This window comes from Anabrus simplex, chromosome 3 (assembly GCF_040414725.1).
Source record: "Anabrus simplex isolate iqAnaSimp1 chromosome 3, ASM4041472v1, whole genome shotgun sequence".
In the NCBI taxonomy this organism is placed as follows: domain Eukaryota; kingdom Metazoa; phylum Arthropoda; class Insecta; order Orthoptera; family Tettigoniidae; genus Anabrus; species Anabrus simplex.
The window spans coordinates 332,500,593-332,518,422 of record NC_090267.1 but is presented as its reverse complement, the minus strand read 5'-3'; the positions used below and the strand labels follow the sequence as shown (position 1 = coordinate 332,518,422).

The 17,830-nt window shown below is 40.5% G+C and overlaps 1 protein-coding gene across 1 annotated transcript in view; it reads left to right on the top strand.

The window, feature by feature from the left end:
- LOC136866330 (protein regulator of cytokinesis 1) overlaps positions 1–17,830 on the top strand; it is a 168,377-nt gene that overhangs the window by 49,129 nt on the left and 101,418 nt on the right. Inside the window, exon 4 of the mRNA XM_067143185.2 lies at positions 12,004–12,151. Within this exon, the coding sequence (XP_066999286.2) occupies positions 12,004–12,151 (148 nt within the window). The remainder of the gene's footprint in view (positions 1–12,003; positions 12,152–17,830) is intronic.

Here is a 17,830-nt window from a genome sequence, read left to right as displayed (position 1 = left end):
TGATTCCTGGAATGTCCTCCTTGGTACCCATTTCTGCCTTAAAGTACCTATACATACCCTTCCATTTTTCACTAAAATTTGTATGACTGCCAATTATGCTTGCCATCTTGTTATCCTCTTTTCCAAGTTGCTTTACATCGCACTGACACAGATAGGTCTTATGGCGACGATGTGACAGGAAAAGGCTAGGAATGGGAAGGAAGTGGCTGTGGCCTTAAAGTACAGCCCCAGGATTCACGTTATTCTTAGCTGACTTCTTTGCTAGATTCAACTTCCCAGTAAGTTCCTTGAATTTCTCCTTAATTCCACAGCCATTTCTAACTCTCTTTCTTTCCAATCTGCACTTCATTCTTAGTCTTTCTATTTCTCTATTATAATAATTTGGGTCTTTACCATTCCTTACCACCTTTAAAGGTACAAACCTGTTTTCACATTCCTCAACAATTGCTTTAAACCCATCCCAGAGTCTGTTTACATTTATATTTACCATTTTCCATCGATCATAGTTATTTTCTTTAAACTCCCCCATGCCTGCTTTATCAGCCATATGATACTGCCTAATAGTCCTACTTTTAAGACCTTCCTTTTTATCACATTTATTTGTAACTATGACACTAATACTAATACCATCACTAATACCATCTATTACTTTGGTTTCTCTATAGAGATCATCGGTTTTACTAGCACCACGTGCAGGATACTTTTCCATCTTGCTGATTCCGTCACTTTCTGGATCAACTCTCCTTCCCAAATTAGCTTATTTGCAATTTTTTGGTCATGCTTCCTGTCGTTTGCATTACCTTCCCAATTGACTTTTGGTAAATTCAGATCTCCTGTTACAATCACATTTCTTTCCTTGTCGTTTCCCACATACATGATTATCTTATCAAATAATCCTGAATCAGCATCAGCGCTACCCGTTCCCAGTCTGTACATTCCAAAGATATCAAGTTGCCTATTATCTTAAGAAATGAGCCTTACACGTAGAATTTCATGTTTGTCATCTTTAATTTTTTTGGAGCTTACAAATTCTTCTTTCACAAGAATGATACCCCCACCATTCCTATCCTATCTCTACGATACACACTCCAGTTCTGTGAGAAAATTTCGGCATCCTATATATCATTTCTCAGTCATGATTCAACTCCTATTACAATAACTGGTAAATATATATTAAATTACTTAATTATATTCCTTTCTTTACAATACTTCTACTGTTCAACACTAACATTTTTATGTCATCCCTACTTGATTTCCAGATCCCTGTACCCTTATCACTGCTCCCTAGACTACCCTGTTTCCCTGAATGTAACTCCCTGTTACCCTTCCAAACAAACTTCCTTACTTATACGTACTACTGTGGTTTAAGTGAAGGCCATCTGAATGCACATCCCTATCTCCTACCCACCCATTAGGATATAGAAATCTCACTCCCAGTTTCCCACATACCCAGTCCATAGTCTCATTTAAATCCTCAATCACCCTCCAATCAGTATCACTCCTACACAGTATTCCACTGATACCAATCTCCGCTTTCCCCCGTACGGCATTTACCAGATCCCATACATCCCCAACCATGTTGGTACTTATACCAACTGCCTTACGCTTTTGGTACCAACATGAAACACTACCACCCTCTCCTTTCCGTCCTCCTTCTCTTCTACTTTCCTCAACATCTGCCTCAACCTAATTCCTGGATAACATTCTACCTTGGTTCCTTTTCCTCCACACACTTTCCCCACATGTCTAACAATGGAATCCCTGATGACCAGAACCTCAACCCTACCCACCTTATTTGATCCCCTTCCCTTCCCTCCTAGTCAGCCCTATCTTTCCTGATGGCTGCAGAAGCTACTTCCTCCTCCCTTTTCTCCCTCCCATGACCCTGTTCCACCTGTCTTTTCCTATCCTCTACTCTGCATTTCCCTTTTCTACCTTTTCCCTTCCTCCTACTTCCACACATCTCAGCAACAGTTCCCTGTTCCTCATCTTCCCTCTGTTTTTCTACCTGCAATGACTCGTACTGACACTGACACCTGTCCTGAACTCTGATCCTGAATAGAGCCCGTAGCCGGCAATCTCCTTCCCCTAAGAACATTAGACCACCTGTCTTCTGCAATTCCTCGCTTTCCTTTCCATCCCTCTTTCACACCTACTGTATCCTGTACATTGTTTGAGGGAGGCCTACCTTCTTTCCTGACTTCTGAGAGAATCCTAATTATCTCCCTCAAACTCTCCAACTTACCCAAGTTACTGTGATGTTAAACTACAAGCAAAGAAAAAAAAAATAAGAAAAACCCTCTCCTAATCCTGGTCACAAATATTTTTTAACCACACTACCACAGAATCTGTAGAAAGGGACATCATCGAGTGTGCTAGCAGAAAGCTATCTCCCACTGAACTACGCTACTGTACTGCCGAGAAGGAAGCCTTGGCTGTGGTGTGGGCCATGGGCAAATTCAGAGGCTTCTTGGAGGGAAGGAAGTTCCAGCTCTACACCGATAACGCCACTCTCAAGTGGTTGACCTCGGTCTCCGGCTCAAAATCTAAAATGATGTGATGGGCTATGTTAATCGCAGAATTTGATTTCGATGTGTGTCATGTCCCAGAACTGATGAACATAGGAGCAGATAGCTTATCTCGACACCCAGCGATGGAACCTGAAGCTAGGAGCACTATTGAGAGGGAGTTCCCACAGAAATTCAAGAGTGAACCTAAGAAACCTGTCATTATGACCATCAAGAAGAATCTTGATCTGGGAGTGATCAGTGGCAGGAACAAGACAAGCTCTGTAGGACCATGATGCAGTGGATTAGGAGACAGAACACAGATAGTCGACTTGTCCCGGGGGAATTCAAGATGTGCTACCAGAACTTCCGGGTTGACGGAGGACTCTTGATGTACAGGTCGCACCTCTCTGACATGCCTGCAATAGTGGTGATCCCCATACAGCATACGACGGACATCCTCGAAGTTCCACGACAGCACAGAAGCCGGACACACAGAAGGCGAAGAAACGTATCAGTCCCTCCTATGAAGATTCTTCTGGGTCAGCATGCGGAAAGACATCCTGGATTATGTGAAGGGGTGCTACATTTGTGCCTGCACCAAGGTGAGCAACACGAAGGCAGATTCCAGCCAATGAGGAAGAAGGCCACAACACCTGTGGGAGGTCATAGCCCTGGACTTGATGGGTCCTTAGCCTAGAACACTACGGGGTAAAACAGGACTCCTAGTAATCACTGACCTCTTCACCAGATGGATTGAGGCCGTCTGATACCTGAAGTTACGACGGGACGCATCACCAGTCTGCTACAAGATGAAGTATTCAGCCGCTACAGTTATCCACAGTGCATTCTGTCTGACAACGGGAGTCAGTTCATGTCAAGGAAGTCGCAGTAAATGATGACAGAATGGGGTGTGGAGCACTGGACCACTCCTATCTACAACCCAAAGGCAAATACGACGGAACCAAGAACTGAAAAGGATGCTACGAGTCCACCTGATAGACAAAGACCAACTGTCGGACCGTCGGATACCGCAGTCACTCTTTGCCCTGCGACGACACATCAACCGTGTCACCGGCTATTCCCCAGCAGAGCTGTTTCTTGGTTGACAGCTGTATGGCATGGGGATTGGGAGATTCATCCACCATCCACTTCGGGTCAAGATGATGCAGCTGTTCTCCTGGCAGAGTGGCAGCAGCAGCTGAATATCGAGGAGAAGCAAGCTTTGACCGAGAAGAGATCCCTTCCCAGGCCAAGGCTCAAGATGTCGAAGAGATGCAGATCTTCCTACCAGGCCAACAAGTACTGTGACGTTACTAACCAGTCAGTAATAAGATTGGAGGGTTTCACGCAGGTCTCGCACCTAAGTGGGTTGGTCCAGTCGAGGTGGATAAACAGCTGGGCCATGGAGTCTATTTACTGAAGACCAACCCTCCTGTCAAGGTCCACACATCAGAGTTGCGGCGAGTCACCCAACCGCTGCGCATACAGAGTAAGCCTGGAGAAGAGGCTACTTACGACAAAGCACCATCTGGTCATCATGAAGAGAGCATATAATCAAGGAAGAGGCTTGCAGCGAGGCAACCCCGACCCCCGACATGGCACATGTTGATCGGAGGAGGAGGAGGAGAGCACATCCAGCGACATTGAGGAAGAAAGAAGATACAACCTACCGTCCAAGGCAACGTCGACGAGTGTGACAAAGTGTGGAAATTGTTTCAAGTTATTGGGGGGATATTGACCCAGATATCGGGTATAACTTGAAAACAATATTCTCTCACCCATGGGTAACTAATGTAGATGAAAATCCACAACCTGTTCTAGTCATTTGACCGGGTCAGGAATGGAATGAATGAAGCCCCCTTCTAGCGGCAAGGATGGGAATTGTGCCGGCTGCCAAGGCCTGTCGCACTCCTCTGGGGCAATGATTAATGAATGATTAATGAAATGAAATGAGATTGGAGAGTGTTGCTGGAATGAAAGATCACAGGGAAAACCGGAATGCCCGGAGAAAAATCTGTCCCGCCTCTGCTTTGTCCAGCACCACAAAACCACGGAACCCAGCGATGAGAGGCCGGCGTGCTGCCGCCTGAGCCACAGAGGCTTCAACTAATGTAGATATCGAGCTCTATTATTATTATTATTATTATTATTATTATTATTATTATTATTATTATTATTATTATTATTATTATTATTATTATTATCATTATTATCATCATCATCATTATCATCATTATTATTATTATTATTATTTCTTGTATGTATAGCTGTGAAGTGTTACATCCATTTAGTATTCGTATTACTATTACTTACGTAGTCGAACTATCGTATTATGTGTGAGGTTATGAAACGTGTTGTACATCGACATTGGTATCAGTTCCGATAATGTAAATACCTGTAAATTAATATTATAATTCTTACCTGTATATATAAATTGTAGTCCATAATTTTGAAACATACTGTAACTTCCAGAATGGTAATATGGCGCTAGAACAATTGAGAATATTCTATACATTGTAATCCATGTTGCGCAATTCCGCAAAGAAATCCAGACTAGCTCATCTTCAAGAAAATTCCTAGCTTTCGTCGCTCCTTAAGGTCGTGGATCCGAAGGAAAAATCAGTTTGCGGTTTACACCGGCTGAATTCATTTCAATTAATCGATGTCTCCATTTTACAGATTAATCATTTCACACAATTAAATTAATAACCTAAGGTTCACTATAGCTGTTAACTTATCCTATTATAGCATAAAAATGCCAATTAGTTTAACTAATATTATTTATTAATATTGAAATTCTTGGAAATGAAAGACGAATAACTTATCATTTCAAATAAGTATCTCTTCTAATGTAAAATGCATTAATTAATGAGATAAGTTATCAAAGCTTTGAATGAGACAAAAACAAAAATAATTATGTTATGTACAATTATGTCGAAAAGTGGAAAATAATTCTGACGAGGAAGGTACCCCGGCTCGAACGACTAAAACTGACAGAAAGTGGGCTTAAAATATACAGTTGTACCTATGTCAATAGCTATCCAGGCCATTCAACTGTAAAAGTGCGTGTTCGGTCGCCAACGCCATCTGACAGTCAGCGCACAGGTCGCGCTGCATTGGAGCTGTACACGCAATGCCTGTTAGTCAGTTGCAGTGTGTTGTAGTATAGTGCACACACAAACATCCGACATGAGTAGGTGGAAGTCAATCAACCCTGCCATTTGCATGCATGTTATATGATATCATTACGCAGAAATACAATGGATCTGTAACAGAACTACTACCGACACATTGGAGAGTAATGGTGACTGTGAGGCGGACGGCGGAGAAGAAACAGCACATGAGTATGAGGGTTCCAACCGTACCGACAATCCAGCAACGGAAGGAACTACACGTGACAGTGATTTCGCTCCATCACCCCCAAAAAGGTTACGAACAAGTGTGATACGGAGTATTGATGACCGAACATTGGACAACATTTATGATTATTATAACCGCGGTTACAATTCTTATCAGAAACTAATGAAGCGTTATAGCTGCATAGGTCGAAAACAAACTGCAAGATAATTTAACATTATTTGACGTGCAAAAGGCAAGAGCCAGGTCTGATCAAGGGAAAAAAACATTAAAATTGGAGGCTCTAAAAGAGTCTGTAAAAGCACAATTTGACAGAACTAGAGATAATGGATCAGTGGTCCACAACTGGCACATGCGCATTCAAGCGTGGGCTCTGGAGGCCTGTAGAGCAGTTTCTCTGGACAATTTTAAAGCGTTGTTGCATTTTTGTCAGGATCTTTAAAGACGAATATAATATTTCGCCCAGGCATATCACTATGTTCATGGCTCGCAAAGAGATTGAAGAAGAGCATGTTACTATACGAACAGCAGAAACATTTGTGGCAGACGTGAACATGTTTATTCAAGATGGGAATATAATGAAGGAATGCATGTGGAATAGTGGTCAGAGCCAATTTTTTAATGAACTAACGTCTTCTGCAACACTTTCAAACAGAGAGGAAAAATCAACAATTGGTCTGGTACAGTCTGTGCATAGTTATACGCATAGTTACACAATTGATCTAACTGTGTCCATGAACGGCAAATTAGCGAACAAGCTTTTCATTTGTCTGCAGGAAAATGATGGAACGTTCGGCCAACAGGTTCCAAAGAAACTGACAGCAACGTGTCCACGGAACATTCATGTTGAAGCGAGTAAAAGTGGAAAAATGACTAAAGCACACATGAAGAGCTTCTTTAATTTGGTCCTCGCTGAATGTGTTGGTGAGAGAGGTCTATTACTTTGTATGTTTGCAAATAGATACCACGCAAGCCACGTTACATGATCAATACTTCATCATCCGTCTTCACTCCGTGATCCACAACCAACTATCTTCACCGAGATACAAACCTATGTTAACATGCGCATGGCAAACAGCAGGTTATGATGTGCATGTTCCTGTTGCTTCCTTTGATAATGTGATTTCTGTGGCATTTGAGCTTGGACTATTGCAATGCGGGAGCATTGTAAATAATGTAATATGTCTACATGTTGCCCTCGTTAAGTGTGCATACTGTTCAATTCCGCTGTGTTTTAATCACTTCACTGAAACTCCACATTTACACGTCGAATAAAGGACAACACAGTATCTTCTATTGTGGGAAAGATGACTATGTCAACACGGTACTGCATGTGCAAGCATGTGTTCAACCTTTTGTCAGATTATACTGCACCACATCTGTTTCTTGTTACTATAATGGTCCAAAGTACCTGTTGCAAGGTAGTTGCTGCGAGTTGTGTTTCTGCACTCTTTGTACACTGTAACTTCCAAACATCGATTGTACACTAATGCAGATAAATGCCCTTGATGGGTAGTAGAACAGACATATCTTCGTATGTTAAGTGCATTTCCAGTCGGTTTTAGCCATTCGAGCTGGGGTACTTCCCTCGTGAGATTCTTCTTGGAATTCTGTTGCCAGTATATTAAAATCACATCTCTTGTTGTCTTCTTCTTTGTTACCAAATGAAATTATAATCCCTACCTCTGTTAAGGTTCTAAAATCTTACAGATCTTTCTGGAAATCATTGAGCATCATTTGTTGCTTGACATTAAAAATCCTAATTTCATTCACATTGTCGTAGTTAATCATAATACTGAGGATATCAGTACTTTCAAAAATCGATGACGATTTCATTCATTTTAGTTTTCTCATATATGGATATGTCAGGAAAAAGATAACTGATAAGTCATTCTTTACATATACATTCTCAAAAATTATCATCTATAATGTAAATAGCTCATGTGGATATCATGCCTGTCATGAATTCTATGAATCAAATTAACTGCATAAATGTATCATATAAAACACAACATGTCAGCACTAACTTACACCTCATTCATCTTTATTTTATGAAAATAGGGATGGTATGTCATTTAAGAAGACTCTAACCACCAATATCTTCAACCGTTATGTGTTAGTAACCTTACCAGTATCATAATTGTGATAGGTAAATTTTATATATCTTTATTAAATGAACATGACTGTGGTTGAATTCTGGTTAACGTTGGTTTATATTCTACCTAACTTTCCTTATATGGGCTTATCTCAATGATCTATATATGCCTACTCCTTATATGTGAGATAAATAACTCATATTCAATGTTGGATATGGAATACCTAGGAATTAATATTCATCATGGAGTCAACTATACATTATTATCCTCAACTTGCATCAATACTCTACACATAACCCTTGCACAAATCATTCTCTTCGTTATCGACGAAATAATAAATATCACCATCATCATTCTTCTTCTTATTCACTTATTCTTCATCTACATATCATCCGTTTCATATTTCACCATCATATTTCTTCATTCATCTCAACTTTCATATACACATTGACTTGACGCAGATTATTCCATAATCATCTATTTACTTCATCATTTCATATTACTCATATGTCTTCACATAATCCAACCATGATATACCTAAGCACTGTATAATCCTCATTTTATAATATATTGACCATAACTCATCTGTTACATTAACCACAATGTCGATATCACACTTGTAATTCACATGTACTAACCTCTTTCCTATACTTGACAACACTATGAACGCACTGGTAAGTTACCTATATCACATTCACATCCTAGACAAAGAATTTCTATTTCATTTAGATGACTGCCTATCAGCCTTAATACTGTTACGTATATGATATGCCAAAAATCCACTTTTTATGAGCTCACTTGCAAATTTCACTGCTCTACAACTTAATTAACACCATGACGTTATATTTTGTTTAAGAAAGTTTTCAATTTACTTACTACATAGCTGTGTTTGACTAATTTTTTTGCCTCGGCTCCATTGATGTTGAAATCAGATGTACTGGGCCATCTGCACTCTGGGTTTCGCTGCTACATCCTCCCGGTCTCTGGGAAGTTGTGGGACAGGTCAGGCTCCATTCCCCGTCATCTCAGGTATCATCTTCTGTGAACTTAAGTCATGATCTTCTTAGTTAATGTTGATGGGCATGTTTTGCGCGGATGTAACAGAAATGCAAATATACATGGTCAGTTTTGTCATCTTTGGGTTGTCACTGCCTTCTAATATGAATTTAGGTGTTTAATAGAACTTTTCTAAGTTTCAGTTCTGAATATTTTCTTTTAGATTACCAATGTGTCTGCCTGTAAGTTTTGTTTTATATATCAACTTCAGCTGCCATGATTTTAAATATCTCTTGCGGGCAAGCCTAAAATAATATCCACTGCTGACGTTCAGGCTTTGTGACTTAGTGCTTACGTAATCTGCTTCTTGCTATAATATTTTAATTTCTCAGCAATTCTTTACACATTCCAGTGCAATATTTTGAAATATGTCTTCTATTCTTAAATGATTTATCAATTCTCTTCCAATAGTAATTAGTAGCTCATAATATTCGCTTATTTCTCCCACCACGATATGATGTTGCTTCTTGCTTCAAGAGTTTTATGAGAAGTTAATAATAATGCTGTAACAATCTTAATCATTCCTTTCTTTTTCTCACTGCCACCTTTATATTTCTCGATTCAATTACGCTACATTTATTAACTTCGCGACATCGATGATTGAATTTCTGTGCCATATCTATACTTCTCGCGTCAATTGCGTCCATCTTAGTTCCACCTTAGACTTTCGAGCTGGAGCGAAGTTTAAAAAAAATGGTTGTTGAAATATTATTTTGTATTTAGTTCAAATAGAGTGTATGTTTTATTTTATGACAGGGAATTGGCACAATGTATTGGACAGTCTGGAATATTCAAGAAGGTAGTTTTTTGTAATATATCTTTCCAGAAACCTGGCCAGGATATGTATAAAGAGACGATCTTGGTGGTGAAGTCAGTTACTGTTGCATTACTGAAGTTGTGGTGTGGAAGCTATTGGAAGAGGGTTATTGCCGAATTAGGCAATCTCAATGTTGAATTGATCAGTAGTCATCTGTCTTCAACTGTGTTTCAAAGTGTAACCTCTGTGGTATTCGGTGTCACTTGTCAACTGTTTTAATAACGGTGGCTTGTTGATATTTTTGAAGTAAAGTGTTTTATTGTGATACTGTGATTAAGGTTATGCGAGTGTGTAATTTGTGAATATATGTGAATAAAATTAATTGTACCAACTGATAGCATCTTGTGTGCGTCTTTGTGGATATGTTACTTGAAGTTTCTTAGCGGTACTAATTGGGGAGCTGACCGCACGGTGCTCCTACGATTTTATAGGGCACATATTTTATCCAGTTTAGACTATGGCAGTGCAGCATATGGATCAGCAAGGCAAAGAGTCCTTGCAAAACTGAATAGAATCCACCACAGTAGGGTTAGATTGGAGACGGGAGCTTTTCATACAAGCCCCAGTGCTAGCCTGCTCACTGAATCTGGTGTGCCGCCTTTACACCTAAGGCGCCAGCAAATGCCTCTATCCTATGCTGCAAATATGTGACAGATACCACTTCTCCCAAGCTATCCTTGTGAATTCCACAATGAAAACCATCGGCTGTACGCTTCTTATCCTCGAGCAACGTGGCTGGTTGGAATACGCTTGGATAGCAGTCACAGATTGTACGAGTATGATGTACCTTCGGTTCTCTGCCTTTTCAGACAACCAATGATAATATGACGACCAGAAATAATCCTGGATCTGCACACTGGCCTGAAGGAAAACAGGGACCCTTCAATTTATCGGAGGCTCTTTCTGTCCATTGTTGGCCGGTATCCAGGTTCAGTTGTCGTTTACACAGATGTTTCAAGGACAGAAACAAAGGTGGACTGTGCGTTCGTTGTCGACAATGATAGGTTTCTGTTTGCTCTCCTGGGAACCTGTAGTATGTACACAGCAGAGCTCTATGCTATCTGTGAAGCTCTGCGATACGCACTGTTCGATGAGCGCCGGCACTTTCTTCTTTGTACTGACTCCTTGAGCTTGCTACAGTCTATGGGTACCTGTTTCCCTCGGCACACTCTGGTGCAGCGGATCCAGGACCCGCTGGCCGGGTGTTCGGATGCCGGTGCCAGAATCATCTTTATGTGGCTTCCAAGCCACATGGGTGTAGAGGGAAACGAGTTAGCAGATAGGGCTGCAAAGGATGCAGTTACAATGACTGCCCCCATTGCCTTACAACGTTCCAGCAAGTGATATTTGCTCTCACTTTCAAATAAGCTGAGAGTGATAAAAGGTACAACGAAGGTATGGAGGACTTCCCTTCGGGCTTCTCGGAGAGAAGCAGTGGTATTATGTTGTCTTTGGATCGCCCACGGTATAGTAACGCACTCCTATTTACTGAAAAGGGAGCCCCCTCTGGTGTGTACTTGCGGCGATCTTCTTACCGTGGTACACATCCTTATGGAGTGCGTAGACCTGGTCGATCTGTACCATAGGCTAAAACTCCCGAGTACCATCTCCCTCATCCTGCGAGATGACAAGCAGTCAGCAAACCTCGTCATCTGCTTTATGAGGGATAGTGGTCTTTTTTATCATGTGGAATAATGTCCTTTGTCTTAGTGGATTTGTGTTAACTGTGCTTTTATCCCATTGACTCTATTTTAGTTTGTGTTTGTGTATTTTAGTGCGTTGTTTTAACTTCTAACACATGCGCGCGCGTGTGTGTAATTTCAGGCAGTGCCTTATTCCATTGTCACCTTATTTTCTATAATTTTCTTAGAAAATAAGGCATTGCAAATTAGATCCACTGATTGTTTTAATCTCATAATCATTTTTCATCACTATTTTTTTTTAAAACTTTAGTCAGTAGATACATTTTAAAATTTTAGTTATGTCGTCCATCTTGTACCATTACGGGCCAATGACCTTATATGTTAGGCTCCTTTAAACAAGAAGCAATATCATGATCATAAACCTTATTTTGTGTTATTCTAGCATGTCTCTCGTTTTATTATATCTGTTGATTTCTTTGACCTTGTTAAGTTTTTCTTCTAATAAACTTCCTTGTTGATTTTAGGGAACTCATTAACATGATCAATGAATACGATAATTTATGGAATCGTCTGACCGATCTTTATAGACAGTGCAACAATCCTGATCGACTTTTTAAAAATCGAGGAGCTCGCTTGCTACAAGAGGAAGAAGACCGCAAGGTTATCAGAAAGGTCGGTATGAGTAATGTTAGTCATTTGAAAATGATTCCTTAATTTGGAAAATATTATTTTGGTTTACTTTTATTATTTGATAACATATGAAATAACATTTTTTTCTGGAAAACCATAAAATTGAACCTTTGCTTTTAAGTCAATCAATCAGTCACTACTGATCTGCATTTAGGGTAGTCACCCAGGTGGCAGATTCCCTATCTGTTGTTTTCCTAGCCTTTTCTTAAATGATAGCAAAGAAATTGGAAATTTACTGAACATCTCCCTTGGTAAGTTATTCCAATCCCTAACTCCCCTTCTTATAAACAAATATTTCCCCCAATTTGTCCTCTTGAATTCTAACTTTATCTTCATATTGTGATCTTTCCTACTTTTAAAGACACCATCCAAACTTATTTGTCTACTGATGTCCTCCCACGCCATCTCTTCACTGATAGTTTGGAACATACCACTTAATTGAACAACTCGTCTCCTTTCTCCCAAGTCTTCCCAGCCCAAACTTTGCAACATTTTTGTAACGCTACTCTTTTGTCGGAAATCGCCCAGAACAAATCAAGCTGATTTTCTTTGAATTTTTTTCCAGTTCCTGAATCAAGTAATCCTGGTAATGGTCCCCTACACTGGAACCATACTCTAGTTGGGGTATCACCAGAGACAAATATGCTCTCTCCTTTACATCCTTACTACAACCCCTAAATACTCTCATAACCATGTGCAGAGATCTGTACCCTTTATTAACAATCATATTTATGTGATTACCCCAATGAAGATCTTTCCTAATATTAATACCTAGGTATTTGCAATGATCCCCAAAGGGAACTTTCACCCCATCAACGCAGTAATTAAAACTGAGAGGACTTTTCCTATTTGTGAAACTCACAACCTGACTTTTGTCCCTGTTTATCATCATACCATTGCCTACTGTCCATCTCACAACATTATCAAGGTCATTTTGCAATTGCTCACAATCTTGTAACTTATTTATTACTCTGTACAGAATATCATCATCTGCGAAAAGCCTTATCTCTGATTCAATTTCTGTATACATATCATTGATAGGGTAGATCATGGGAGACTACTGGCAAAAATGAGTGAAATTGGACTTGACAAAAGAGTGACTGAATGGGTTGCTCTGTTTCTAGAAAATAGGAATCAGAGAATTAGAGTAGGTGAAGCTTTATTTGTCCCTGTAAAAATTGAGAGGGGAATTCCTCAAGTCAGTATTATTGGACCTTTATGTTTTCTTATATATATCATGGATATGTATAAAGAAGTTGAATTGTCTGTACTTCTTTTGTATTAGTCACCTCCTCTATCTGGACATTATCCTTGTAACCAACTATCTTTACATACTGTTGGCTGAATACTTCTGCCTTTTGAAGATCCTCAAAAACACACTCCCCTTGTTCATTAATGATTCCTGGAATGCCCTCCTTGGAATCTGTTTCTGCCTTAAGGTACCTATACATAATCTTCCATTTTTCACTTAAATTAGTATGGCCACCAATTTTGCTTGCCATCATGTTATCCTTAGCTGACTTCTTTGCTAGATTCAATTTCTTAGTAAGTTCCTTCAATTTCTCCTTACTTCCACAGCCATTTCTAACTCTTTCTTTCCAGCCTGCACCTCCTTAGTCTCTTTACTTCCCTGTTATAATATAGTGGATCTTTACCATTCCTTACCACCTTTAAAGGTACAAACCTATTTTCACATTCCTCAACAATTGTTTTAAACCCATCCCAGAGTCTGTTTACATTTTTATTTACCGTTTTCCACCGATCATAGTTACTTGTTAAAAACTCCCTCACGCCTGTTATATTAGCCATATGGTACTGCCTAACAGTCCTAATTTTAATCTCTTCCTTACTTTCACATTTATTTTTAATTACCACAAAAACAGCTTCGTGATCACTAATACCATCTATTACTTTGGTTTCTCTATAGAGCTCATCTGGTTTTACCAGCACCACATCCAGAATATTCTTCCCTCTAGTTGGTTACATCACTTTCTGAATCAGGTGCCCTTCCCATATTAACTTATTTTCTTTACAATAGTTGTACAGTTGAGCACTAACAGTTTTATGTCATCCCTACTTGATTTACAGTTCCCTGTTCCCTTAACATCACTCCCTAGGCCACCCTGTTTCTCTGAATGTACCTCCCTATAACCCTTCTAAACAAATTTCCTAACTTATATGTACCACTGCGGTTTAAGTGAAGGCCATCTGAGCGCAGATCCCTATTTCCTACCCACCCATTAGGATCTAGAAATTTCACTCCCAGTTTCTCACGTACCCACTCCATAGTCTCATTTAAATCCCCAATCACCTTCCAGTCAGTATTCCACTGATAACAATCTCCGCTTCCTTAAACTTCACTCGTGCTGCATTTACCAGATCCCACACATCCCCATCTATGTTGGTACTTATACCTGCTTGTCTTACGTTGTTAGTACCAACGTGAAACACTACCACCTTCTCCTTTCCCTCCTCCCTCTCTTCTACTTTCCTCAACATCTGCCTTAACCTAATTCCTGGATAACACTCTACCCTGGTACCCTTTCCTCCACACACTTTCCCGACATGTCTAACGATGGAATCCCCCATGACCAGAGCCTCAACCCTACCCACCTCATTTGATGCCCTCCCCTCCTGGTCAGTCCTATCTTTCCTGACAGCTGCAGAAGCTACTTCCTCCTCCCTTTTCTCCATTCCATGACCCTGTTCCACCTGTCTTTTCCTATCCACTACTCCACATTTCCCTTTCCTACCTCTTCCTTTCCTCCTACTTCCACACTTCTCGGCAACAGTTCCCTGTTCCTCATCTTCCCTCGGTTGTTCTACCTGCAGTGACTCATACAGATTTCTCACCGACACATGTCCTGAATTTTGATCCTGAATGGATCATAAGCTATATTTTACTATCTACACATTTCTCACCTTATCTATTATTTTAATGTTTAATGTTCATCGCATTTACCATATTAACCAAAACTTCTTAACAATAACTAATAACCAAATTACAAAATCTTGTTTATTCCTCCTTCTTTCTCTTTCTCTTTCTCGTCAATCTCCTTCCCCTTAAACCATTAGACCACCTGTCTTCCACAATTCCCCCCTTTCCTTCCCCTCCCTCTTGTACACCTACTGTAACCTGTACATTGTTTGAGGCCTACTCTCCTTCCTGTCCTCTGAGGAAAGTTTAACACAATGTAACTACTCATCAGGAAGGCAACTTCAACACTTCTTGCTCCCATTGACTACTTTACTCATGACGTCCCTGCTTGGGGCCAGGCTTAATACCGAAATCAGTGAAACAGCACATGTGTGTGTGTGTGTGTGTGTGTGTGTGTGTGTGTGTGTGTGTGTGTGTGTGTGTGTAGCAGTAATAATAATAATAATAATAATAATAATAATAATAATAATAATAATAATTTGCAAGTAATGTAGAGAAAGTACAAACATCATTACTACAAATAGTAGTGCCTGATTATCAAATTAATGGAAAGGTAAAAAAGGTTGTGGTTTTGGAGACCCAAAATTTTGATGGTGTAGCTATCCAGCTCTTCTACGTGGCATACTTCTCTTGGATATTGGTTTTGATCTGTTTGATTACTCATACCTGCAATAGGTAAACAAACTGTAATGTTTAATGAAATTAACCCTGTAAAGGATTTTCAATAAACAAGAATAGAATATTTTACGAGAAGCTATCCTCCAAAGCTGTACATTAAGCATGTATTATTCAAGGCCCTCAGCCTTTACTGCCTATTAATAACAACACTTGGAAGTAAATCCTCTTATATGCTAGAGATATTCCAATATTTTATAGGTTTGCTTGTAGTCATGTGAATTTATGGACATGAGGTATGAATTTAGCCTGATTTTTCAGGCAGTAGGCTACATTGTCTTGAAAATTTCATACCGACAAAGCTGACCTGTTTTCTCACTCAAATTCATAGTCTCAGTGGAGTCCATTTTAATTAGAAATACACTGGAATAGAACAGTATTTAAATTAAGAATTCATCTTGCTGGGAAAACAAGTTAATTTTTCAAATTCCTTTTGTAATCATCTGAGCAGAAGTGCATAGAAAATACAATACTTAGGCATTGTTAACATTAAAATGATCAGTACGTTTACGGGGTGGGGAAATCCGTACTTGTACATTCTTCATTTTTGGAAATGTATGCAGTGTGAAGTTTTTTGAAATCTCCAGTTCTGATACAAGAAGCATTAAGTTTCCCATAGTTTTGTTCCTTATAAGTACAGTTTTCCGTATTGTGACATTACATGCTCAACAACACTCATCATTTTCCCTTGTCCAGCTCCTGCAGGTCGGGGTGTTGATGGCACTTCTCCACAGTTGCCTCTCCTTCCATCACTTCTCTTCAGTAATTTTATCCCAGTCCAGTCTTTTTTTCTTATACTGCTCTTGACAGAGTCCATCCATCCTGCTCTGGGGCTCCCTCTCGCTCTTTCCTTCTATCTTAGCCTCCGACACTTGTTTTGGTATCCTTCCCTCCTCCATCCTCGCAAAATGCCCAAACCACCTCAGTTTATTCATCTCTATCCTATACTCAATTTATTCATCTCCATCCTATCACTGAGTTTTTCTACCCTTATGTCTTTTCTGACCTCAACATTTCTTACTCTGTTTTCCCTCATCTTCCCTTCCATAGTCCTCAGGGACTTCATCTCACTGGCCTGAATTTTACTCTCATTTTTTGCTGTCAAAGTCCAAATCTTTGATGCGTACATTAATATGGAGATATACATTGACTTAGCAGATGTCATGGGATAGTCACCTAATAGCGTGTGGGGCCCCCTCTGGCCCTGCGAACTGAAGTGAGATGCCGTGGCAGTGAGTCCTCTGGATGCAGCTGACACCAAATCGTTTCCAGAGCGGCCGCCAATGCTGGTCTGTTTGTGGGTGCAGGATCCATAACACGGAGCCCAGATATGCTCGATAGGGTTCATATCGGGGCTCCTGGGTGGCCATGGCAGTCATTGGACCTCCGCTGCATGTTCTTGGAACCATTCCCGGGCGACGTGGGAGCGATGTGGCGGCGCGTTACCATCTCGAAACACCGCAAAACCGTCTGGGCGCTGGAAGGCAAAAAATGGTTGGAGATGGTCTCTGAGCAGCTCAACATACCGTGTACCATTCAAAGTCTCTTCCAGAACAACTAGGGGGCCCATTCCATACCAGGAAAATACACCCCAGACTATAACAGAGACACCAGCGCCCTGGACCACACCTTCGAGGCAGGCGGGATCCATCGCTTCATGTGGTCTGTGCCATACATGGTGCCTCCCATCGGCATGGTGCAGTTGAAATCGTGATTCGTCCGACCATATCACGTTATGCCATTGTTGCAGTGTCCATCCCTGGTGACTGGCGACAAATGCGCGTCGTTGTGCCCGATGACGTTGGGTTAACAGTGGTACCCGTGTGCGGCGCCGGCTCCCATACCCCATAGAACTCATGTTCCTATGGATTGTTCGCTGGGAGATGTGTCTAGCATGGCCTGTGTTGCATTGAGCTGTGATTTGTCGCACGGTTGCCCGTCTGTCACTATTGACAATCCGTCTCGTATGTCGCCGGTCACGGTTATCGAGGGTGGCTGGACGGCTGGTCGTTCGTCTGTTGTGGACGGTGACACCCACATTCAACCAT